This window comes from Pavona decussata, unplaced genomic scaffold (assembly GCF_977016875.1).
Source record: "Pavona decussata unplaced genomic scaffold, jaPavDecu1.1 SCAFFOLD_161, whole genome shotgun sequence".
NCBI classification, from domain to species: Eukaryota; Metazoa; Cnidaria; class Anthozoa; order Scleractinia; family Agariciidae; genus Pavona; species Pavona decussata.
In genome coordinates this window covers 3,553,235-3,580,000 of record NW_028145572.1, presented here as the reverse complement: position 1 = coordinate 3,580,000, position 26,766 = coordinate 3,553,235, and the positions used below count along the sequence as shown (strand labels likewise).

Below are 26,766 nucleotides of genomic sequence, written 5' to 3'. Positions count from 1 at the left end.
GCATGGGAATCAACTGTCTCAGTGGTGTTCCAAAAATAATTTTCTTTCTTCTATCCCTTCTTAAAACCTCTTCAAATTTCATTCAAATTTAGGTTCAGTTCCCCCCCTTAAAGGGATCCCTCCAATGTTTTTTAAAGATTATTTTAAGGCTAACTTTTTAGAATTATCCACAACACGAGGGGAAGTGGGAAGAACTTAATTCTTCCCAAAGTGAGAACTGAGACTAATCTCGTACCCAGATCTCCCACGGTCAGGCGGAGGGGAGATCTGGTAAAGTTCGATTTGAGGCCCGGAATACGGGCCTGCCCATCATCCTTTGTCCACCGTGCTGCTCGTAACTGTGATCATTCCTGGTGAGGTTTTCGCTTTCGAGGGTGCTCTTCGGAACGTTCTTCGGTCGAGAGGGCAACAAAACTTGAAACTTTTAAACCAAAACGAAAAAGGCAACAGGAGAGATTGCAATCAACAAGCGCGGTAAATCACTTTTTTACTAAGATTAGTTCCTACCCTTTGTGACCATCTAGACCATCTTTGTAATGAAAACTGTTCCAAGAACAAATCCATCGTAATTGTGCTTTCTCCACTCAAGATCAACGTGCTTATCGACGATCAATTAAAAAGACTTAAGTCAACCGGAGTAAGCTGTACCAGTTTTCGCCTTAGATGGTAACTGTATTGAAGATACTGTAATTTACAGGCAGGGAAATGTCACATAATTTTTGTGCACCCCAAGGTAAAAGTAGCAACAGACAGTGCAGAGAGTTTTTGTTGTCGAAGCTTTATCAGAAAAATTTTGTGGTCGTTGTTGTAGATGAGGCACAATAGAGTTACTGATTGGCATCTTGGTGTTAAATTTCGCATTGGAAAGTCAAATGGTTCATGTCATATTTTCATTTGCAAAGTTTCAGAAATTGTGGTCTACCAGTGATACGTAAAAATTATTTCTTCTCTTTGTAGTCTTTCAGCTGATTTGGTCACACAAATTCTCCTTCTTCCATAAGTTAATGGTTTAAATTTCCAAACCAAATGGATTGTGTAAATGCGGCAGGTTGCTTTTACAGGCCAAAGGACACAACTCAAGGTCACTGTAATAATATAATTTTATATGAACCAGCTAAACAGGGCCTCCTCCTACCTACAACAACTGTCCACTCCTATAACACCAGAAATTCTGCCAAGCTTAATTTCCACCGACCACAAGTTAGAACTAACATAGGCAAATTTACTTTTAAGTACTCTGCTTCTGTCATATGGGAAACTGTCCCCATGGCATTGGAAAAAACAAAAACTTTTAACAGGTTTAAGAAACTTTATAAGGCCCACCTGATCTCTTGTCAATCAAATAATATATGTTCTGTTTAATGATCAAATATAATAGTATGTAACCATCTAATAATAATAATAGAGTTAAAAATAATAATAATAATAATAATAATAATAATAATAAATTATAATAATAATTGTCTGCTTATATTTTGATCTTTGTTGTCGCTGCTGTTGCTGCTGATGATGTGTTGTCCTTTTGAATTCCTTTCTTTTTGTTTGTTGTTGTTGTTGTTTGTTTGTTTGTTTGTATGTTGTTTTTTTGCTTTTTTTTGTTTTTATTTATTTATTGTTTTGTTCTTCTTTTATTAAGCTTGTCCTGTTTAGATTTCTTGCTCGGTTCAGTATATCTCGAACATACCTTAATTTACACAAATGTAATTCTCTCTTGTACATCCTAGGCTCTACAAACATTTCCTACATTTTCTAATATCTCAATAAAGTTCAGTGTCATTTCTTTGTTTACTTAAAAGTAGGTGGTGGTCAGCTAGAAAGCCTTTGCTACTTTGACCACCACACACTGTATTTATTTTTATCTTGTAATCATTTGTTGTAATACTTTTCTTTCTATGTTAATGTTGTGTAAATAGTGTGAAATAAATGAACCATGAACCATCCTAGCCCTAACACCATGCTACTGTCTTGGTTATATACCAGCAAACCAGAAAGACCTGTCCGTGTAAATGGTAGGCGCCCAATTATGTCCAACATTAAAATACCGAGTACACCCTTGCTGTTTTAAAGGGTTTTTTTTTTTCTCAAAAATGGAAGTTTGAATTTCGTTTGGGAAATGGAAGTACCACATCTGGATTTGGGATCTGAAGAATGTTTGGTTACTTGCAACATGTGAGCAAACAGAGCAAGTCCCTATGAGTTTCCCATTAGAGTTTTATTTGGTAGTGATGAGCTTTCCATTTCAGTGGTTCATGATTCACCTCTATCACATAACACTTGAAAAGTTTTCACCTGAAATTTATGTTAAGTTTAGGGGACATGCCCCCTCGACTGCTTCTTTGATGACAAGTTAATAAAGGTTATAATTTTACACATAAGAGTCCACAGATTCGAAAATTAGAACCACATAATACACAAGTCCAATAATATTTGACTCTTGATATGAAGAACAAAGGTCATTATCTGCATTTGATTTGCAAGGCACAATGAGCTGCTTAAATAATCATTGTTGTACTGAGCATTGCATTATTTGTACATGCATACAGGATGATACACTAAGAATAATACAAGGTTCTTTATGTCCAAAGCAGCTATCTTGGTGCTTGAACACTCACCTCTGATGGGATCCTTGATTTCAGCAAAAAAACAAAAAAAACAATAACAATAATAATAGGAAGGTGTGAAGGTCTTTTGGGCTCATAAAAGTAGCAAATGGCAGATAAATAGAAAACAAATAAAAAAAAATATTTCCACTATTTGTTTTCCTGTGCATGTCTGTGTGTTCTAATGAACTGTCACCCATTTCTGCAGCAAAACAATAGCTTTCACAGTAAGCTGATCTTCAGTAACCATGAATTCCTAAGTATTCCTTAACCATGGCCTTCCATAGCCAGGAAACAACATGTAATCAAACTGTCAGACACCAACCCACTGCAGAGAAGTGGTGGGGAAAAGAAACTTTGAAAACAGTGTCTGTCTTGGATGAAAATTCCTTGTTGATGCCAATTCCTTGAGCAAAAAAAATTTTCTTGTATTGATATTTGCACCCATGTCAGGTCCTAACCTTTTTTAATATTAAGACCAGCAACACAAAATTATGTTCAAGGACTTTTCACACAAGTACACAAAAAATATCAGAACAGTGAACCTTGAACCTAATTTAAGCCCCAGTAGTGATCAGTATCAAAATTTCTCCTAATATTTATCAATACACAATCAAGGAGAGGTCATGAGATCACCAGTGGTGAAATTTCTTGATATTTCAACAACCTCCCTATAATGCTACTATGAAAAATGGACATGTAGAGACCAGTAAGGAAAAACTGTATGTTGACACTGAGGCTTAAAGGTTAAAAGCTAATAAATACAGAGCCATATTGTTGGTGATTATCGCAGCTTCTTTTATGCTTGGTCCTTCCACCACCCCGTGCATCAAAAAGGGCTTAGTTACTTGAGAATCCCTTTTTATTCAGCCTTCTCATTATCCATTTTCTGGTAATTATATTGTCTTATTCTAATGGAAAGAATAACAACATCCCAGTGAATGACTACAGTTTTTTCTTAATTAATTACATCTTTGTTCAGGGGGCACAACTTCAGAGTACAGCAAACAAGGAACACTTTCCTCAGTATTCCCTACAGCGAAGATTGTTGTCATGACAACAACAGCAACAGAAAAACAACCAAACTACTATCATACAAAGTTTGAATATGAAAGATTTATGGAGTACTACAAAGGCCCTCCTATCTTAACACAAAGTAATGTTGACCAGTTTGATTACATATTTTCGCCCATAGCAGATGAACTTATCACCACCAATGTCAAAAATTAAGCCTGTCAGCCTATTATTTACTCATCATTAGTACTGTGTGGATTTGCGGGTGCCTTTTTGGGTGGAAAGCTTGGGGATCACCAGTTCTACCTTACTCCCCAAATTCCTCAAAATGCACTTTTGGCTCAGTCTCATTCTCTACAGACTGACAATGAATATTATTTGCCACAATCTTTGGGAATGGGGTTTGATTCTCATTGTGTTGGAAGGATAATAATTTATTCATTTTGGTCTTCCGCAAACCATGGAATTTTTTTTCCAAGAAAGTGGAAGAGATGGGAAGCCTGCTACATCAAAACTTTACTTTAACAACAATCATATTGGTGCAAATATTGAAGAAATGCAACCCATCATGACAGATTAGTGTAAATACCCCAGAAATCTGTGCAGGGGAAAATTTTTGCTTATAACCACTTTGGTTTTGGCTTTTGTGTGAGAAATGCAGCTGTTGTGATATCTGTTGTCCGAAATGACTGTCATTGCTCTTAATTATGTGTTGAGCTGTGTCCAGCTGTTTTAGCCCTTGAAGATATTCACATCACTGATAGGAACTTTAGGAACTTGCTTCTCCCTAGAAATCAGGTGGAAGAAATTAAGGCAGAGTTAACAAGAAATAAAGGAGAAACTGAGGCCAGTGATAACTATTTGTATCAGAGAATGTGCTAAGGATTAACAATGGAAGTAGTAAATGAAGTGTGTTTAGTACTTCAAGGACTCCATACTAATGATAAAATAATGTAGAAATTCCCCTATCTTGAAGAAAAGAACAATGGCAAAAAGATTCTAAAAACTATAAATGATGTCAAATCCAAAGAGGCATGTCCTCCTTTTAAAACTACTTCTTTTCTAAAGCCTATCACAAGCATAGACCTGCAAAACATTACGTGGTGCAGACATGTAAACCAATGTCCCCATTTTTATTTTAGAGGAAGGCTAGTTTTATATTTTGGATCCAATTTTTTTTTAACTCAGTAGGTGGGAGAGAGGGGATAAAATTAAACTAACTACACTTACATAAAGAGCTCGGTTCAGACAAGGTGTTCTCTGTTGTAGTACGGGTTTCATTACTATTATTTTGGCGGTCATAAGTCGGACATTTTTCATTTCTCTTAGCTGAGGGGTGGGAGGGATATTGATCTCCGCTCGGTTCAGACATGGTGTTCTCTGTTGTAGTACGGGTTTCATTACTATTATTTTGGCGGTCATAAGTCGGACATTTTTCATTTCTCTTAGCTGAGGGGTGGGAGGGATATTGATCTCACCAGCAGATGAATAATAATATTGTGTGGACACTCTATCAATTTCTCCAAAGTTCTATGAGAGATGTTGTATGGATCTTGAAGGAATAAGCACACTGGTCTGAAAGGACTAATATTATATTATGAAGTCTCTTACTCAAAGTCCAGTTCAATTTATAGAAGGAAAATAGTCTTTTAAGCCGCCGTTACACGTTGAAACTTTTAGCTGAAACTTGTGTGCAACGGCGCTGCGAAACAAGTTTCAGCTGGCGTTGCACCGTGTAACATGGTCGGTCTCGTGAAACTTTTTCGAACTTCCGTTGCGAGACAAGTTTCACGAAAAGTAGAACCGCTTTCTACTTCTGCAACGGCTCGCAACGGTCGCAGTGGTGAAAAAACAAGAGTTTTACCGTGTAACACCACTTCGTGAAACTGGTCTCGTTCGCCGTTGCACACAAGTTTCAGCTAAAAGTTTCAACGTGTAACGGCGGCTTTAGCAGAAGACAAAAACTGAAAATATGCTAGCAAATGCGGCGCGCGTGTTCAGGAACTCAAGGTAAAGTATTTTGGGGAAATTAATTTGCGTTTACTAAATAAATAATCATTTTTAAAAAAATCATTTTTTGTCAAGAAATACCAAAAAAATATATGACCTACCTCCATTTTATCCCCAAAAGTAAGCAAGCTTATATCCATCGTGTTGGAAACTTGTGTAATTTGGCAAGGCCGTTTGAACGTTACTGCAAACTCTTTTCGGCTAAAGTCGCTGTTGTCTTCCGAAAAAACAATTTCTCACTGTTCTCTCCCCACACAAAGGGCATGTATGTATTAAAACGTCGCATCACAATCTTAATCGGAGCGAAAACGTTTCCGTGTTTATGTTTCTTCCCCGAACTGAGCGAAAACCAAACACGGAAGGAAAGAGCCAATCACAGAGTAGATTAGAATGAGGCATTCTTAATTCTGGTAACCAACCAGAAATGGCGTTGTATCGAACTTTACCAGATCTCACATTTCGACATTCCCGAACCGACCACTGAGATCGGGGTACGAGATTAAACTGAGACTACAAGGAAGTCTTCTTATTTTAAAGGCTCAAAACTTTTTAATGACATCCCAAATGAAATGAAGGATCTTAACTCAGTCATGATTTCTAAAAATCGTATTTTAGAATTTTATAGATCACAAGCTTTTTAATTACTTTAAATTTAGTGGCTGTTTTTACGCTTTTTAGGATTTTTAGGTTCTTTTCTTTTTTGCAGGGCCCTTATTGATGACAGCATTTTATGCTGAAGAGGTCACCCTGGTTAAATAACATTTATTATATTATATTATATTATATTATATTATATTATATTATATTATATTATATTATATTATATTGTATTATCAAACATAGGCACGCAATGTGTACATATTTTAGCCGAAACTCTGCTGTAAGGCAAACGGTATCGCAAGACGCTCTTGCCTAATGGTAACCTATTTATTATGCTAGTTCTGTGTAATGGGTAGCATACAAGGGCTAAAATACATAAATTCGAAAGCATCACATGCATTACAACCAAGCTCTTGTAGCCTGCAAAGAAAGGGTTGGTTATTTATTAAATTCTGGTTTTTGATGAACGCGCCTCTTGAAGCCAGCAGCGAAGTACGTTTGGATTCTTTCCCACGATCGTTTCCCAGTTCAAAACTTGGTGTGCGTTTCTTTTGGAAAATCCAAGATCATATCAAATGTCCGGATCGCTAGGATTTCCATTTAGCAAAAGAAATGCGTATCTGAAAATGGATCGTGTCTACAAAACAAACCCACCTAATAAGCGGCATTCCGGCGAAAAAATTAAACATGGCAGCCGATAATTATGCGATTTTAATGATGTTCTTTGATTGTACTCTGCAACTGGGCGATTACCGATTTGATACAGCGTTAAACGCGCCGAATGAAGGTGAACTCTTTTTGGTTTTCCTGACAAGAGAAAAGGTAAGTAATAAGAGAGCTCGCGAGACTGTACTGGTTCGAAAATGTCATCCCACGGTACAGTGGAGTATGACTATCCGTCGTGGGTCGTGGGTCGTGGGTGTGGGTAAAAGTCGTGGGTAAAAAAATATTAAATAAATAAAATAAATAAACTTAAATAAATAACTTAAGAAAAACCTGGGTAAAAGTCCTGGGTAAAAATAAAACTATGCCGTAACGTTTGCTGAAAGACTGCTAAGTCACTGACTGGAAATAGCATTAGCTCTTTATTCGCAAGATCAGCAATGAGTTGTTTCCTCTGGATGTTAAGCGGGAACATGGAACGGGGTTCTGGGAACGAGTGACATCGACTTCGAAAAAACGTGGACTTCGAATAGAGCAATCAATATTGTGGGGATTTAAGGTGGCCGAACACAGTTTGCGCGCGCTTAACAGATTCTGTTAGGTGATGCTATTAAGCGCGCGCTAGGGTTGTGGTTAGCAAATACTATCGATCCCTCGATTTTATACCAAATAGATCACAAAGGTAAGTTTTGCACTTAAAATAACTTAGTTTCTCGTTTGTGAATCCTTCTTCATTTATCGCCGAACAAGGAAAGTGAGTTTACAATGAGCTAAGCCTTTTTGTACGCTTTTCATCTTTGCTGAGAAAACCTAATTAAAAGCCACGCATGCGCATTTGAGCAAAAAATTGTGACTGGTTGTTTTAATGCAAATGTACTGTTTTCTAAGGAACTGCTCGTTAGAATTTCGTGAAATTTGACAAAACAGTAGTTTTCTAAAAGCGTAACTTGCCTACAAACCAAAAACAAAATCTAACAGAAGGTATCTTCAAAAAACATTAAAGTGCAAAACCAACATTTACAGGAGATCTGTCAGTTAAAATTACATGGAAGAAGCGTCACTATGTCAGTATTTTGTGAGTTTTTCTGGACACAAAAAATGGAAAAAATCTAACGAGTGCATTTTCCAAAAATTAAGAAAAACCATTATTTGTGGACGGTTAAAAGCTTGCTGCGTTGCCATGGCAACGGCACCATGCTCAACAAGAAGTGTCAAAATTTATTCCTTCTCAGATAATCTTGCACCATGCTAATTTCGGGTACTCAGAAGTATGTAGTTTCAAATAATGTTTACTAACACCTGTGTACTGGAAAACTGTGTTCGGCCACCTTAAGCCGATCACAATAATCCTAGATCTGCGAATAGCAACGCCCCTTTGGGAGACTGGCAACTGTATCATTCCCTGTCGCGAAAAGGATGTAGTTTTCCAAAGGTACAGAATGTAACGGCTGTTAGACACGTGGTTTAGCCATATGGCCTTTGCGCGGTTCGGTTAGGGTGTTTTTTTCTTTTTCGCTTCACCGACCTATTCCATAGGCAGTTAATGATTTCTTTGATTTAACTTTGTTGTTGTTGGTTTTTCTAGAGGCATTAAGTTTTAGAAAGTATGGTTTTTGTCTCAGTATGGTATGTGTAAAAACAATATTATAAATAGAACTACGGGAAACCAGCTGTGTTGAAAATCTGTTCCGGGGGATTTAGCAAAATAATAACGTAATGATCTACCGTGGATTAGTCGCTAACATCAATAAAGCTTTAATATCAACGACGTAGTCACCGATTTCTTTGTCTGTATTAATGCAAGTTTGCTTCTTAATAGAGACTGTAGCTTTAAAATCCGATCCCCGTTCCCCGTTGGTAGTAGAAGTCTTTATCAAAAGATCGGACACAACATACGTGTCATACTTGTGGCTTTACAACAACATCCTCAAAGGATGCGCTGATGTTTACGCTAGCACGTTCGGCCGTTTTCGGGTTTGAGGAGGGGGGCGGGGGGGAGAAGGGTGGTGGTTCAAAGTGCCAGAGAACTCCCCACTCCCATTTTTGCTTCTTTGGTAAACTTAGCCTGCGAGCAAGCTCTCTTGGGGAGAGAGCTCCCAAAAGAGCTTGCTCGCAGGCTATGGCAAACTGCCTATACGGGCGCAAGCGATTGATACTACCTAAAGAGCTTGTCACGTGTTAATAATTTTTTTAGGTTATTTATTTAATATTTTTTATTTTATTTTTTTACCCACGTCCCACGACCCACGACAGATAGTCATACTCGGTACAGTGTAGATGACTTTCGCAGTCTTTTCCGTATATCACGACATGCTGTCACTGTTCTAGAAAATCTCTTGGGTACCCAAATCTTGGGGAATATATTAGTACTACGTTAAAAATAGGTATCATGGCCATGATTCTAGTTCCTAACCGTCAAACTGAAAATGAACAAAAAGTGGCTCAACCACCTCTATAAGTCTTTTAGTTTATTTATAATATAAAAAAGCCATTTCAATTGTATTAATTAATTCTCTGGCGTAGCCCTAAAAAGGCTGTAAAAATAGCACATTGAATTAATACTACAGTGATAAAAAGCTATCATAACTGAGTTGGCACTAACCTCAACTATTCAATTGTTAGAAGCTGTAATTATTCTTCATTGCTGTCTCTACTGAATTTGAAAGCTAAATTTGTAAGTCACGATATATCCCTGTATTTAAAACACTTCTGCTGCTTATTTTGCCACTAAAGAGCGTCATTTGAGAATGTAATTATTACGTAAACAATTCAACAAAAGTAATCAAAAAAGGTCTACAGTACTACGCGGGCCTCGCGTTTTAGATCAACAAAAGTGTAAGCAATAGGTTGCACGGGATAATATTTCTCTACAGTGTCAGTAATACAATCTAGCCAACGTAAAACATCTCAAATGAAAAGGGTTCCTAATGTTAATTTTAGTATTCTCTAATTATCCTCTACGACTTACACAATGACGTAGGCGAGCCATTTGCAGCAAGACGTTAAATTTGACTACAACTACCAACTGCGCAATTTTGTTCCCTTTTTCTACAAATTCGAGTCTTCTCACGACAATTGTTATTTATGCTCACCTGGCCTTTGAAGTAAGTAACAAAGGCCAGAAAATATTCATCATTAGATATCTCAGAATGGAGCATATACTTTATCACAGTGTCAAGTTCATCATGTCCAACAAAAAAATTAACGCGAATTGAAGGGAAAATTAGTTTTCTAAAAAGGTATGTTATCGGGGAAACATCCTTTGTTCATTTTAAAGACATTCTTTCCAGAACAGAAGGGGCATTCAGTGGTTCATCCTAAATCGTTTCAGAAATTCGCATTGAACTTTGCGTTTTGTTGTCGAAGAAAGGAAATGCCGCTAAGAGAGTGAAATAATTTATCAAATGACAAAATTTGCAACTAGATCCAGACGCCTCCTCGACCTCGAAATGGTCTCAGCTATAATTACGTTTCAAAGTCTTGTTTCTTGAATCTCCTTCTTTACTACTCAGCAAGTAAAGGAAGCGAGGGAGCTGGAAACGCCACTGAATCATTCTTACTTTTATCTGCTTCGACCTAAAGATTCCAAATGACATAACCGTGACGTCACCGTTTCCCTTTTCCAGGGTAATGTAACGGGGAAACTAGACTAAGTAGTTTGTTGTATGGGTGGTATGAAACTTTGCCTTGTCAAAATGAGTGTAACACCGCCTTAACAGTGGAGTGTAAAAGCAGCGAAGTGTCGGTGTTTGAATGAGTATTGTTCAACTCATCGCGAGCATTCCATATCTTCTTCGAACTCCTCCAAGAAGTTTGAGGGCGCCCAGCCAACTTCCCCCTCCTCATTTCTTACACACCACCATCCGCTCTCACTCTTGTGTAGTACTTCTAACATTTCACCCTCTTCTAGGTCTATCTCTTGGTTATCAGGATCACCCTCGTAATCCTCGACCACGCGGCAAGTCATGTGCGGACTCTTCTCTTCGAGTTCTTCGTTGTCTTCTTCTTTCCTTTGCTCTTCTTTCCATGGCTCGGAAAATACATGTTTTCCACGGACCTGAGTTACAGCACGAAGGTACCTTGAAGGGGTCCAGCCTCGTAATCCTTCCTCACTCTGCACAAGCCACCAACCAGTAGATGCCTTTTCAATGACCTTCACATAGCTATCTTTATCAAGGTACATTTCTGCGTCAACTTCATGCGGCTCAGCGACACAGTAGATATCATTGCAGGAGTCTTCCTCATCACGAACACCGTTGCGGAGGTCAATCTCAATTTCAAAACTTTCTGTTGATGCGTCGCCATCATCTAAAGCAAGACGAACATCTTCTTCTCCAATTGAAGACGTTTCGACCTTGTCTATTACAATCGCAGGAGGAGTTTTGGTTTTTGGATGATGGACTCGATCGGAAGATAGCTGTATCCATTCTGGTTCCGACTCGTCACTTGAGCTCCAAACCTGCATTTGATGGTTGAGTTCCGCGGCTGTCTCTGTCTCAGATGAATCCTCTCGGATGATCTTTCGGTCGAAACTGGATTTTGGGAATGTATTTATCTTCTGCTGGTCATCCTCTGAAGGCTGCTGCATTTCGCTTCTGGGGTATGTCCTGTTGATATTTGGAACAGGAGGACTTCTGCTGGGAGACTTAGCCCTGGGTGAATCAATACCGTTACCCTGGGGAACGTTAGCAGGCACTGGGGGAGGGCTTCTCGTGGGGGGCTTAAGGTCTGGGAAACCTTCATCATACGAGATTTTCTTGAAATGCTTTGAGCTATCACAAGGTTGCTTGCAAAAACCATCTAGAGCTTCTACAAGTTCAATATGTGTCAAGTTTTCGTGTGAAATATCACAAGAGCCTGTATCACTATCTCCCTCAGGACACGAGATTTCGCTGGAGACAGAAAGCTTATTGGATTTTTCTGCCATCTCTAGGCCTGGTTCTGTTGTTTCGTCGTCATCAACTTCACTGTGCTCCGACTCAGTAATCTCAAGGGCCTCAGGGGATGAAGTGGCTACGTCATTCTTAGTTTGAGACTTCCCTATTGAATCCACTGCAGGCGTACTGCCACCACGGGCGCTCTGGGTTGATGTGAAGGGAAGCATCGAGTCCAAACTTAAACATCGTGGAATCTCGAGCTCCAAATCGTCCTTTGAACCTGTTTCGTTTAGTTGTGTAGTTGATCCATGATCAAAAGTGGGAGGAATTATAGTGCTAACTGCTTTGCGCTGCTCCAATGTGGGTCTTGGGCTTCTCTCTGGCGTTCGAGGTCTTGGGCTTGCGTTCCCGATCTTCTTGTCGGATTTATGCAACTGCAGAAAGACTGAGCTCATTTCTACCATTGTGCCAATGGTTTTACCGTCATCTTTGGTAGCGCCATCATTTTCATCCTCTTCTTCTGGAATGGTGTCTTTGGAAATCCTTTTACCCATTGCCGAGAGAACGTGCTGAGAGATCTTCCTCGGTAACGAGGTTTTCTTCTCCTGCAAGAAATAAACAGGTGACTTTTAAAAAGATTTCCTCGTTTATTGCGTTACAGTGGCAGAAAGATTACTTTAGGTGATGGTTGGACATTGCAGTCGCTGTGAATATGATAGTGCAATTAATCCAGCGATAAAATATACATGCAACTTGGTTATGCAAACACTATGCAAACGCTCATTCTTGATTACAGAAATTTTCCCACATTTTATCAGCCTCCCACGCAGTCGTTATTAAGGGGACTCGTGGGAGGCTAACATTTTATCTGCCAGCTAACGATTGATGTGGTGGAGTGATGTATCGAAAAACGAAGTAGCCAAAAAAAAAAAAAACTAAGAGTAAAATTTTTCGCCGCGCACGTTTACAATAAATTTTTTTAAACCTCACTGAATAAACTAGTGACATGTCGTACCCATATGCTGATTTGAACTCAGTGGCTAAAATTTTCAATTCAGTGCTAAAGATGATATGTTTATAAGTTTTAACTCTTTAACAGCTGAATTGCTCAGAGCGTAAACAAGTGGCTACACGGCCCAAAAACCGCGCGAACGAAGCGTCCCTACGCTTTTTTCGAACATTCTTGTTTCATGGTGTACATGCTTCAATCGCACTTGCGATTGAAGCCGAGCTATGCATAATTAGTTGTGACATTAGTGTTTTACAGGAATAGACCGGCAGTTTTAAAATTTCTCCTCCTGGATAGCGTTTTTCCAAAACTTCCTTCTCCGATTTCGATCGTTTCAAGGTATCCTATCGGCAAAAACACATTAAAAATTATTTGTTTTCAAACGGAAACGTATTCTTATGGATTCTGAACGGTATCTTAATGCTACCTTATCTGTGTAACCTATTATACATAGGCGTTTCTGAACTCACCTCTTTGTCTGTATCATTAAGAGCCTCTTCGTTAGGTATTTCTGTCGGAGAAAAACAAAGAAGCAAAATTAATAATGAATTTTTCTTAATCGAGAACATCTCTGAAGTCCTGCAGTAATCATCAGGCCATGAGGACCATGAGTGGGTGTGTTTTGAAATAGTCTTCCTCACGATATATGTGTTAAGCCCAAGACCATCAATATTTTGTATAACATTACCGCCTGGTTGATAATAGTCTTTTTATAGAAAATGTTTTCGTTAGTGAGTGACGTTTGCACAACCTGAGCAGAAATCAACCACTGATCAGAGCCATCAGTCGGATCAATAAGCAAAAATGTAAGATAATCAAACTGAACCTTTACTTGACTCTGGACGTGTGATTTTAGGCAACTTACAGATTCAACCAGATGATAACACCAAGAGAGCCAGACTCCCTCTTTTGGCTCGTCACGCAGTCAAAAGAGCGTCTTTGAGGGAGGCTGTTATGTTATAACGAAACTTAAGATATTGCATGGAAACTTGGGAAAACGATTTAAATCTCCTTTAATCTTGCCAGTCCAGCGACCAGGCTGTCTTATCTTGATCATCAAAAGTTTTAAGGCCAAAGAAAATGAAACCAAGCCCTTGCACTCTTCAGAAATCAATAGCTGTTGAACGTTTGTTATTTTCAGCCGTTCAATTGACCATCTTACCATGTATCATTTCATCTTCTTCTTGAATGGGGTTCCTCAGCTGTGTTGTAGAAATCAACCTTGATTTTCGTCTTCCCGTTCGCGAATACCGAGGCTCATTACCCAGTTTTTTTAAGTGCATAGCAGGCACCCATCCTTCTCTTCCAAGGTATCTGAGAAAATAATAAAATAATAATAAAAAAATAAAATATTGGCTTTTTATGTCTTGACCTCAAACTAATACTTTGGGAGAATTTGTTTCTTGGGTGTCTGAGTATTTGGAAGAAGGCCATTGCTTACCCCTCCCTCTCTAGTCATTTAGCAAATGTCATGTTCATTTTTTGTAGCTCGGCTTCAGGGAGTCAAGTCATGATGTGCTTTTCTCACCATAACCTTTCCACTGCTGCTTTCTTAATGCTTTTGTAATGCATCATTAATTCGTTGGTTATTATGGTGTTTTAGTGTCCTTGCCTTTAACTGTTCTTTACTGGTCCACGTCTTATTGTGGACAATGTTGATTGTAATTTGACATTTATGCAAAGCGACTAAGAGACTTTGTTCGTAGCCTTATTTCTCCAACACGTTTTTTGTGACTTACTGTTGCCCGGTAAACAGAGCTCAGTCAAAGGGAAGAGGAAAGGTATCTATAAATGAACGGTAGAGTAAAATTGCCGATCTCTTTCAACACAGCGCTACGTTGAACCCGACTTGACATGATTAGCGCTCAAGACTAGAGAGCAGTTATGGACATCTCTTTCGCCCCTACTGGGGTTCGCCAGCACGGCATAGCTCGCGCAGTGAAACTTCATCTATCCCACGCTAATCCTTTGGCACAAGAGCTAAGAGCGGAGATCGCTTATCACGTCACCGGTGGTTAAACGTCAACCTGATCTCAACTTATCAGACTTATACATGATACTTATACATGATACTAAGCGCTGTGCGTGCCAAGAAAAATATGCCAGGTCTGGCCCACCGTAAACCTAGATTGAAAGAGATATTCATTGCCTAGGGCAATTTTACTTTTATTTTGCATCAGGAGAAGACGGTGCTTGGCCGTTTACCGATATTTTTCTCGCCAAAAGGAAGCATGGTCGCACTTACGAGGCTTTCCACCATCCGTCAAAGTTCTTTTCTATAATCTGCAAGTTGACACCGATATCAAACGTCAGTTCGTCATCTTCAACTGCCACGTAACGTTTACTTGTCACGTAGAATTCACCTGCACGGAAGAACATACACCAATTAACTACGGACAAACAAAGGCATTCACCAACTAAGAGATTGTAAAGGAATCTGAAATAAAAGCAGTAACCTTTCAAGATAGCTTTAAGTACAACCCCTGTTAAACGGCTTCTTTTTTAATCATACCAAATCCCTGGCAACGTGTTTGATTTTTTTTTTTACATAAATAATAGTTAAAAATAAAAACAACAACAACTAAGATTGGATAGAATTAGTGATGAATTACAAAATGCCTGGTGATGAACTAAGTAAACCCAATCGCCCAAAACATAGACCAGTAACTCCCCCACCCATTCCCCTCCAAAAAAAAACTCATCATTCAACAAAACTGTACCGGTGAGAAATGTTTGTTATATGCTACAATGTTACCTCTTCCAATAGGAAATTTTTGTATATCCGAGATCTCTGCCATTTCATCTGCAGGCTCAAGGAACAATGCTGGAGCCCAGCCCACTTCCCCATCAGCATCTACCAGCCACCAACCTGTAGAAAAATGGCAAAACCATCCATTCAAGTTAAACACGTAACGTTTCATGTTATATACACTCTGGGACTCAAAATACAGGGGTGTGAACCCAACTCGACTCGACCCCAACTCAAGTAATTAAAGGGGAAGTATCACTGGAATTTGGTCACAGTGTTATATTCAAAAGCTCCAAAACGTTTTTTAATAACAGAAACCTAAACGTATTACTCAAATTTGTTGTAAATTAAAAATATTATTTATCGCCCCAATGTACTGTGTCTCTGGCCACAGATGAACTCCGTTAGAATGGACCGCAACTTGAAAAAAGGTCAGTCTAACTGTTTTCAAGTTCAAGTTCGTTCCCAAAATGTACTAAAGCAGGTCATAATTTGTTCCTTTCAAGAATTCGTTTGATTTCTTTTCCTTGGTGCTCTTGAAATATTTTCTCAGTGAAGGTGTTATCGTACCATCTGAACGATAAAAGGTCCAAATCCCCGTGATACTTCCTCGTCGCGTTGTTTCCTTCCCAGGCACCCTCCACATGTGCGTCACTCAACCAAAAAATAAATCGTGTTTCACATTGTTCACTTCAGTGTCCACCTCCACTCTGGTGAATAATTGTTAACTACCCTGCACACATGTCTGGCGGATGAGTTGATGTTCAAAGTTTATCTACTGGATGATCAGCAGGGAGAGACGCTTAAACATACGACGGATTTTCTCTCGCTTCACACTTTTGTGAAGTTCGCGCACGATGATACACTGTTTTGGCGCTTCGCACCTTTCGATTGTTTTATGAGAAAAAAAAACCCGACTGTTTACAGTTTTTAATTCAACATAGTATTAAAATAGCATAGTCCAACAAGGGTAGAACTGAAAATAAAGCTCTTACCACAATCCCTTTTCTCGATAACATCCACGAACTTTCCTTTCTTCAAATTAATATCGCTCTTAGCTTGCTTTTTATAGTCGTCCATAACTACGAAGTGTTCCAGTACTATAGGTGAACTTATGTTGTTACCGACTGAAAAAAACAAAAAAGTTAAGTCAGTAAATGAAACGAAAAATATGAAGAGGAAAGTCTGTATGATCGACCAAAAATAGCCACGGTTTTCAAGTTTTCTCTTTTTCTCCGTAATTGTATTTAATTTGGCCAATGCATTTTGTTTTTCATTCCAATTTCTGTGACCTTAGAAAAATCCGATTGAGAGGATAATCAATTGGGAATTATTACTGCCTACTCCTGGCACGATAGGACCTTCGCATTTGAACGTGACTAGAAAAGCAAGGCATGATGGGAAGATGAAAGACGATGGGCGAAGCTTCCTGCTACTTTTTCTCTTATTTCTCCTTCCCATCTCCCTTTACGCGTTTATTTGCAGAATGAGAGAGACGTATGGACATTAGGCAGGCATTATTATATAAATATTTTTCAAACTGTTACTTACATACTCTTGTTTTCCCAAACTTTTGTAGCCGTCCTTTCATCGTCTTTGTAAAGCTACTTTTGTCCTTTGCGTTGAATCGTACCTTCCTACACGTTTGTAAATCACAACAAACAGTAAGATGAATGTACAGTGCGAAAAGGCACTCTAACTGTCGACATTATAATCAACAGTGTAGATAACTAACCACGTGGACAACCTCGCTAAACTATTCATTTGAATATAAACCAATCAAATTAATGTCCACTGGGTGATATCTTTCAATGAGGCTATTCCGTTCAGGTTGTCGAAACGTCAGTCAATGTCACTTCAAGCAGTCATTTTCAGGACTACTATACACTGACTGCTGGATGATCATAATTTACGTATATATGACATGACTCTTGGGGTTAAACCTTGAACATGGAAAATTTCGTTGCCTAAGTTTTCTTGCTATCCCTAAGAATTGTAAAGATCTGTCTCCCGACAAAGGAGAAGCTAGGTCGATAAGTGCCGATGGCCTTCCGCCAACCAACCTGATGCACGCATTTTCTGGCTGTCACCTGTTCAAGTCACTTCTAATAAAAATTTAATTCTGATTTTTCGAAAAAAGCTTTACTTTTGATCGAAATTAATGTTTTGTCTTACCTCGGGGACAACTGCCTTGGTTCTAAGTCCTCTGGTGTTGGGGTTAAGAAACTCTTGATGTATTTGGAATGTGCCACTTTACTTTCAAGCGACAAAATTTCCTTCAAGACCAAAGAAGACAGATATGGTCTACATTAGGTTATTCTCACATAAAACATATGTAGAATATAATTTATAACTATGTGTTAGTCACCCTTGATGTATTCCGCCAATTTTTTATTGTTTGCGTAAATACGTATGTTCTGTTCATGTCGTCTAATACAGATGTTTAAAAAAAAACTTGACGTGTTTGTATCTTGGAAGAGCAATAGAGTAAAAAAATTTTGTGAACACTTTCCTTCTAAATGAAACAAGCTTTTTTCAGTTTAAAATATACTTTAGAAGGGTTTTCAATTGAGTGTCAAAAGTAATTTCACGGTTTTCTTAGTTTTGCTTCAGTGCGCTCTGTGATTGGTTGGCAAAACTCAAACCACTTTCGCAACCAATGACAAACAAAACCAATCCCAATCGCGTGACTCGACCGCACGTGTTTTCCCGCGCTTGAAGCCGGTTATTTGCATTTGCTTGGTGTTCTTATTGGCTCACTGCGCTGTTTACGTCTATTGTGATTGGATAGAGTGATTGGTTTTAGTTTTACAATTAACAAATAGATTCCATGTTGCCGTGAGTTAAATCTCTCACCTTAAGAAAATAGCTCACTTGTTCCAGTTTCCTGAATATAGTTTCCCCAACATTCATTCGTGAAGAAAATGTATCTACAATTTTGGTGTCAAAACAATAAAAGTTCACTATTAAACTAAGTTGAAGAGCACATGCTGACGAGTTGACATTTCTTTTATCCCTATAGGGAAGGTTTAAAGCATCAGACAGCACTACGTTTTGAAGTGCATCCTTTTATGCTTTTAAATATTTTTTCTTTGTTAACTGTATTCCCCACTGGAACGCTCTCCCAGGAGAAGTTGTTTGTGCTATGTATATACTATGTGAATACTATGAAAACAGGCGCTCAAATTTAATATTATTGTTCCCTAGTTTTGTTTTATCATTGTAAGGTAACCCTCTCGTACCAGGCTGTAGCAGCTGTTTGGGCAATAAATAAGTCGGAAAAAAAAAAAAAGAAAAAGAAAAAAGAGAAAGGAGAATGGCCCAAAAAAAAATGATCAAAAAGGAACGAAAATCAAACAAAAGGCATTAAAATGTTCAAAACTCGAAGTGTTACCATAAAAAAGTTGTACTAAGAAACCGGAAACTTTTATCATTTCACCTGCGTCTTGGTGTACAAGAGGCATTGCTTATTTTGAAAATTTATTCGTAAAGCTTGCTGTCTCACAGGAAGGCTTGAAGAGTTAAATTAAAAGATACCTGTCAATGAAGAACCTTATACGATCATCTAAATTCTTCCAAAGTGAATGAGACAAACTGATGGAACACCGTAATGAGAATTTAGATTTGATCTCACCTGGCAGTGGAGTGAATGATTTTCTGCGCTTTTCGCCTGGCTTTCCAAGCACTCTGGGGAAGGCCTGGCACAAAATGGTCTAAGAATGAAAACAAAAATGTAAAAAAAAAATGTAAAGAAAGCATAATTAACTTACAGTTATTTTGTCCAGTGAATAGCTTTAGATCTACATATTTCAGTCGCAGTCTTTACCATACCATACCAAATAACACACTAATAAAACTAATACTAATACACCCATTGTCCTGTCTCGGAATGTTTGAGGGGATTTAACGTCTAAGTTTTTCATGATTTCCTTTCAAGATAGTTTAACGGTAGTCATGCCCTGGTAAGACCTTGAATCTGCTTTAACATTTCATTACAAAGTTAAAACTCAGTTTCAGCATCGTATGATCTCCCTCTCCACTTGTTTTCGACTATCAAAGATACTTTCACGGACCTTTTTACTCTCAAGGCAACTTAACTGTTACAATTCAGTATTAGAACTACTTATTACATATTACAGCTACGTTTAGACACAACTGAGACATTAATTTATACAGTGTGCAGGAGAGACGTGTTTCCCCGCAGTTTCGTGAGTTCCTTATTAAATTTTTGTACGGCAGTGACCGTCGCATTGAGAAATGTGATCTTTATTTTTAATTGAACAATAACTCACAAGCAGTGAATTCTTAGATGGGGAATGTTAATAGATTATATTCGTATTCTTGATATTGAACTGGTTTTAGTTTGCAATGGAGGCTCTTGCGGGAGAATTTATTAAAAAATATTTGCATGTGAATAGATTCCCCCTGCTAAGGCCTCGTTTGCAAGCTAGTTTAGTTTAGTTTAATGCCGAAAATTCTAATACCGTCTATTATATCTCAAAATTATTCTTATTATGTTTTAATTTGGATTGACCTGTAGAATTAAACTTGGCACAACGTAAACAAACGTCGTTGCTACCAAAAGAATTCAATTATTGACGAAAATTGCCTCTTCGTGACGTAAATCACTGTTTCAGCTGCATCTGATGACGTGACTTTAGCTATGCCTTCATCTAAGTGATACTTAAACCGGTAATCGATTAAATCTATTTCCATATTAACCAGAAAACAGCGTAACAAAGAACGTTTTCAAACCGCAACGGTGACGAGCTCAACTGAACAAAGTCAGTGATACATATTGACGAGTAGCATGACCCCAGGGGGTACTAGTCGGAATTTTAGGTGGAGGTATGCGGCTTGGTCAGGCTCCAAACCCTGACCCCATTTCAGAGCAAATTATGTAATATTCAGATTAGGCCTCTAAAATTCATACCCATACTTGCTTTCAGCCAAAACTCTACACTACAATGAAACTGAACTCACAGCTGGTTTCGACTAAACACTATCTAAGTCATTTTCTGTCATTATTCAACAAAGTAAGAGGTTTGTTAAGAGTGACGCATAACCGGCGCCACCAACGCATGTTGTCTACGTATTTTGGCATTCATGCGTGGAAGTAAACTGATTGTTATTTTTGCCTTCAACAAAAATCATCTTGATAAAAATGTGCCAGCAAAACCGCAAAGTGAAGTGTTCTTAAGAGCACTTAACAAACTGCAAAAGGTATTTATTATCGCGATGCCCTTATTCTAAGAATGCAGAATATGAAATGTTGCAAGTTCGTTCAGCGAAAAACCAGAGTACCCTTTTGCTACAATGCATTCTAGATCTAGGAGCAAGCAAATTAATTCTCTATGCAAAACAACAACAACAACAAGATAAACAGAGGGCCTTGTGAAACATTGAATAAACAGAGCCGGGCACAGTAAAGTACCAGTTCGATGGAATATAAGCTTTCATTTGAATTGTCGTGGCAAATTCAAAAATCGCAAAGTGCTAGTTCCGTAAATCTCCTGATGATTTGAATTGTTTTGCTTCAAGACGACATCCTCAAAGACATACATGGATAGCAAACACCCACATAAGAAAGTTTTGCTCAATGGCCTTTATGTTAATGGCACCTTCACGGATTTCAGCCACAAACTCAAACGCCTACAGCACAAAGCTAAGAGTGTCGTTAACGACTGAACTCCAAAAAGAAAACTTCACGCTATTCAAAAACCAAGTTTCTGGTTAGTTATTCAAAGATGTCTTCTAAAAGATTTTCTCGCGTGTGTGCTGGTGTATACGTGTATACGTGGGCGATATAAATTTATGCCTGTCGTGATTGAACTTAACCAAATAACAGCGGCACTCAACGCTTCCCCACCCAGCGAGCAGTGGTTTCTCCACCCGATCGCAGCGTAGGGTCCGGTGTAGAAACCATTGCTCGCAGGGTAACGGTTCACTGGCTTCGATGGATATCTGTTGAGAAGGCCTTTATCGCTTCAGAAAGTCTGCTCTAGTTATGAATAAAATCTAAAGTTTTCTTCGGAAAAATGTCACCTCAAAATATCGTAACACTGGAAGATTACGGGGGAAAAAGGTCAGCTAGCATTTCGTAAAGTCCACAACAGCCAGTAAATTCGGGGGATAAGATTCTGTTCGCAATAACTTTCTGCAACTTAATATTTCAGTGTAACCATTCTGTGGAGCTAGTCGGACGATTGCTGTGATATTTATGTCATATTTGGGGAAATAAGCTATAACGAGCTTGCGGAGATCTTCCTGCTACTAAATATAGGTATTTGTAGAGATCAAAGTAATGTGTGTCAGAAAATAAGAAATCTGCTATTGTATAACTCGTTGGAAATCAGGGAAAATGTGCGGGCTAAAATTAACTACACAGCAGTTGGCCTGCTTCAAATAAATTCAAACTCAAATTATAACGCTTGTTAATTTAGGTTAACGAAGGATTATGCACGCTAGGATATTACACCACGATCGCATTTTTGCTTCGATCGCCACACCGGGTAAGTATGGTTTATCATCGTTCTCGTTTTGTTTTTCCCTCCCCTCCTTCCCAGGCAGCAAATAGCTTGGACCCAGAAGTCCTTTACCAATAAAGACTGCCCACGTTTTAGCCAATCATAGTCGTCTATTATTGTGTACATAGTAACTGATTCATTGTTGGTTTATCGTGCCATGACAGCCTCAAGGAAAATTGTTCAATATGCGGACATCATGTGGCTCACTTAGTTCTGTCTGCAAAGCTGTTCAGTCGATCAGACGGTGTCTAAACACATTGTCAATGGATAACAAACATAATTTAGATTCCTTTACCAAATCAATCCCAAGTTTGACAAATATGTGTCTTGGTCGTTTCTATGGACAAACTTAACCGTTGACTTCCTTTTCAGTCTTTTTTTGTCCCCTCTTCAGCAGTCCTATGTTGAGTTTAAACTGGTTCTGAATTGGCCATTCTTAGATTGCAATATATTACGTTGAATGTCATTTATAAATTAAAACACCTGAGGCCTACTTGGTTTAAAAACAAGGGCTCGGTTGTTCGAAAGCCGATTAACGTTAATCCACGATTAAAAGTTAATCGAGGCTTTCATCACGCTCGTTACAAATGGGTTTAAAGCCCCTGAACGTCAATCCAAAGGTAAAGAAAATTCTAAGTCAATACTGAAGGACAAAAATATTTTGGAAGAATCTTAATTCATTAGTAATTAAGCTCGAAGCAAAGTTCACGTTAATCCAGGATTAGCTTAATCGGGCTTCGAACAACTGGGTCAAGAAGAGAACACAAAACGGGATGTGTTGGATTTAAATTTGAATAGTTGGTTGAAATTTCCTGTACCGCTGTACCATAAATCAACAGGTCTCTAGATATGCTGAAGAGGAAACTGAAGTGTTCACTCATCCAACTTCCTTTTAAGCTGATTCCTTAGTTTCGAAGAATTTCTAAAAACAGCCTAATGGACGTTCGAAATAGAATTACTGACGTCAGAATTAAACAATTGTTGCTCTTCATATTTCTTATATTATAATGAACGTTTGAATAACAGCACTTCCAAGAAACTGTTAAGAATGAGTGCTTAAAGTCGAACAAATAAATCAACCATACGGTTAGAAAAGCTTTTAATTTACCCTTAGAACCAAACTGTAAAATGTCCACGAAGTTGTTAATGTTGATTAATATCTCGAGACTAAAAATATTAAAATAATATCAGGAAGTCCGGTGGGTATTCATGCTTTAAATACCAACACACCTCCGTGTTTTTCAGCTTTTAAATATTGAGCGTTACCACTTTGTTGTTTAACATGAAATTCGGCGGTAGTTTTCCGCGCATACCTGCACATGTAAAAATTCACGGTATCTTCGATAAACCAAATTAACAGTTCCATCTGACCATGTAACCTTGATACAAAACACCTGAAAACAGGAAAAAATATTATGCATGTAATTTATGGTGGCACAATTCAAATTTGAGAGGAAAAGGTTGACGATGGTCGTTAAGCGGACAGCAAGACAGAAAATTACAACATATTACCTTTTATTTGAATTGCAACACCTTACGCTTATCCACAGAAACTGTGATGCGGATATCAGAGTAAATAACAACTCTTAATAGTTCTGCCTACCAACTAAGCCATCATTTGAGTTTACCACCTATAGCAAAATCGTTCTTGGTATGTCTTTCATTGGAATGTCCAGCTTTTAGCTATGATTTCATCTACAGACTCTCGAGAGATAGTTACAGCCACTTTGCATAATATAATAAACAGCACCACAGGAAAGTTCCACTCACTAGTTTAATAATCACTATATTGACTTCATTAGGACTTCACCCATAGGCTCAAAATGTAGAACCACGTTGTGTTGCGTAATAAACATCGCCATTTAACGAGAAATACACTTGTCTATACTCAGCGATATAGACAAGTTTCATTTGTCTTCACGAAGGCCACACACGCTCAATGAATTCATATTTCAGTCTTTTTGATCACCGGCCGATACGTGTAAACCCTATTGTCTTCATATAGCTGACTTCTGCCTGAAAGTTCATAACCACAATGAAACTAGGCTGAATTTCCTTTCTCCCTTATAAGCTTTCATTGATATATTATTGTAATTATTCAGCAACAGTTTTGCAGTGTCATTTTTTCATTAAAACATGTTCCTCCGGCAATTGCTACAAAAGTCCGCACGGTCTGAGTAACAGCTGTCTTCGCATAGATAAAATCACTGAAAGGATTGTTTAACAGTTAAAAAGGCAACAAAAAGTCTAGCTACATAAAAATAGAGAAAGTTTTAGTGTCATTCTCAACAAGTATACACGAATGCCAGCATAGTAGAGTCATTTCTTTTCTTAGCCCTGAAGGGAAAGTATCGAAAGGACTTACCGACGCTTTTTTTTTACCGTATTTTAATTTAGAAAATGTCGATACACGCTATGTAGTCTTTTAAAACCATTTTTTCATTTGATGTAATAAATTGTCAATTTGCAACCAAATTCTTTACAGTCAGGAAACATTTGCAATAAAGCCGCAGAGTCCGTGTCCAAATTCAGTAATCCATGATGACTTCTGAAAACCTTTGCCGAAGGCAAGCTTATGGAATAAAACTTTCAAACGGCCTCTGATTTGTCACTAAAAGATTTCACATTTGGGCAATAACTCTTTCATGTGAATGCTGAAGCTACAAACAGGCGCACTTTTGAATACTGGATAAACACTTTGCATAAGATAAATTACAACACATACAAATGAATTTTAAATACAAACTTACAAAGTGTTTCTTTGGTTTTGTTCTCCGTTGCACTCCTTCCACAGACGCCTCCTTGACAGTCCTGTTTTCCGTGCCTAATGAATCCAGATTCTCCATGATGTGTCTTTGTAGGAGCTTTTAAAAGTGGGATGAGCGTTCTTCGTCACGAAGCCGTGGCGGTTCAATCGCAATATTAGCATCAACAAAGTGTCCGGAATTGCATATCAATTCGACAATAAATGAGGTCCATTCTTTTATTCAATTTTGTATGCTTGATTGAATAGGTTGATAATAAACAAAGAATCCAAACATTCGTGCACGCATACCGTCGACTCAATCACGAATGATTTTGAATGTGAAAGATTCAGTACAATTATTTGCTCTTATTTTTGCCTTATGGTTGAAAGAATGTACCAGAATCGCAAAAACCTTTTTGAAATGATTGAAACAAAGACAAATAAAACGTTTTGTACACTTGATGAAAGTACAACTTAACGAGACTTTTAAATCATGAAGAATATTTCTTTCTGCATGTGTCAAACTGACCGGCTAAAGAGTGCAGCACTTGAGATTAAAGGTGCTAAAAACTGAAGTTTAGCTCTCAAAACATTTCTTCGATTTAATTATAATAACAATCTTGGATATCAAGCGTACGTCACAAGATATGTTTATCTCAAAGAAACAATATCTACATGAACGTAAAACATATTTTTCAGTCAACAAAAAAGACGCAACCAAGATTTACACATGCAATACAATGAGACATAAAGGACAGAGTAAAACAAAATGATTGAGGACTTAAGTTCTTAAATCTGGATGATCTAAAGTCAATCAGGTCATCATCATAAACGACATGAACTTAAAAATCGCTCACGCATAAACTGAAGAATATTCCATTATTTAATACCAAATTATCTAAGAAGGGGTGAGACATAAAAATGCCAGCATTAGATAGAACACGACCCCACAAGCATGTGTATGCTTAAACCATTATCGTGTTTAAATAAACGGGATTGTATGAATCAGTATGTAATCAGTGGAAGGCTGTTCAGTCTCGTCAGTCAGAGGAACTAAATATACAATCAACATATTTTGAATTATTCAGATCATCAAAATAATGACAATATTTACCGCTGCTTAGTGTATTCAATATCATTAAGCATTTTTCTGGTTATTGGTAGAACCAAAACTAGCTTTAAAACTTTGGCATTTAGCTTAATCAGTATTTCTTTTTATCCCAGCCTGCGTCTTGACTTGCATCCAAGCCAACTCAACCCCTTGTATTTTTGTCGAGGCATATCCTATGACGTCATAGGCGTTTCTTTGCGTGCGGATGTTTTCCGACAAAAAGCGCCGACGCCGGGCGGGGGGGGGATTACAAACAAACAAATGCCTCTGTATCAACTGCGCTCAAACTCTCCTCCAGTTTTCCCTCGGCCATAATGCTTTTCCCGCGCTTTTTATTGTACAAGTCTGCTGCTCGCAATGAACAGCAGTGTACAACAAAATATGACTATTGACACGAATTCGGAGAGTTGTTTTTGCCATTTTTGTGGCACCTCTTTTTCACCCACTAGAATCAAAAAGCCAAAAGAAATCACTGACGTTAAATAATATTTCCAAATAAACTCGATTTTGCAAAAAGTTGCTCTGAAGCTTAGGCAAAAGAATATATACGCTCTTTTGATTTTAGATGACAGACAAACCTTCCTCAGGTGTCGGAAGCTAGAGAAAAGATGTAAAAATGAGTTGGCTAAATCTAACCTTTATAAATTACTTCATTTTACAAATTTAAATATGGCCCCTTGGTGGTAAATAAAGCACAAGAAAAACTGGCGAGCCAAGTGGACTGAATCCGGACCTGCTAATGGGAACATTCAAGCAAAAATTAAAAAAAAGAACTTTTGATTTTCTTTACAACTAAGCCTGGGCCTTCCTGTCCCTGCTAAATGTGAGCTGTATATTCTTTCGTCCAGTACCTTATATCG

The 26,766-nt window shown here is 38.1% G+C and overlaps 1 protein-coding gene and 1 long non-coding RNA gene across 2 annotated transcripts; both read right to left on the bottom strand.

Annotated features, from left to right (window-relative positions):
* Positions 1–3,701: 3,701 nt before the first annotated feature.
* Positions 3,702–5,926, bottom strand: LOC146464861 (uncharacterized). The gene is made up of 2 exons (XR_014868424.1): positions 5,726–5,926; positions 3,702–4,401 (listed from the first exon to the last, which is right to left on the bottom strand). It is a non-coding gene; the product is annotated as an uncharacterized LOC146464861 (long non-coding RNA).
* Positions 5,927–9,334: 3,408 nt separating this feature from the next.
* Positions 9,335–25,580, bottom strand: LOC146464860 (uncharacterized). The gene is made up of 12 exons (XM_085129329.1): positions 24,800–25,580; positions 23,363–23,443; positions 19,157–19,235; positions 18,379–18,452; positions 17,698–17,798; positions 17,074–17,159; positions 16,518–16,649; positions 15,529–15,642; positions 15,019–15,136; positions 13,936–14,087; positions 13,244–13,284; positions 9,335–12,369 (listed from the first exon to the last, which is right to left on the bottom strand). Exons 1-12 carry the CDS (start codon positions 24,893–24,895, stop codon positions 10,657–10,659), a joined length of 2,787 nt encoding a protein of 928 aa, XP_084985455.1. The 5' UTR covers positions 24,896–25,580; the 3' UTR covers positions 9,335–10,656.
* Between the last annotated feature and the right edge of the window lie 1,186 nt (positions 25,581–26,766).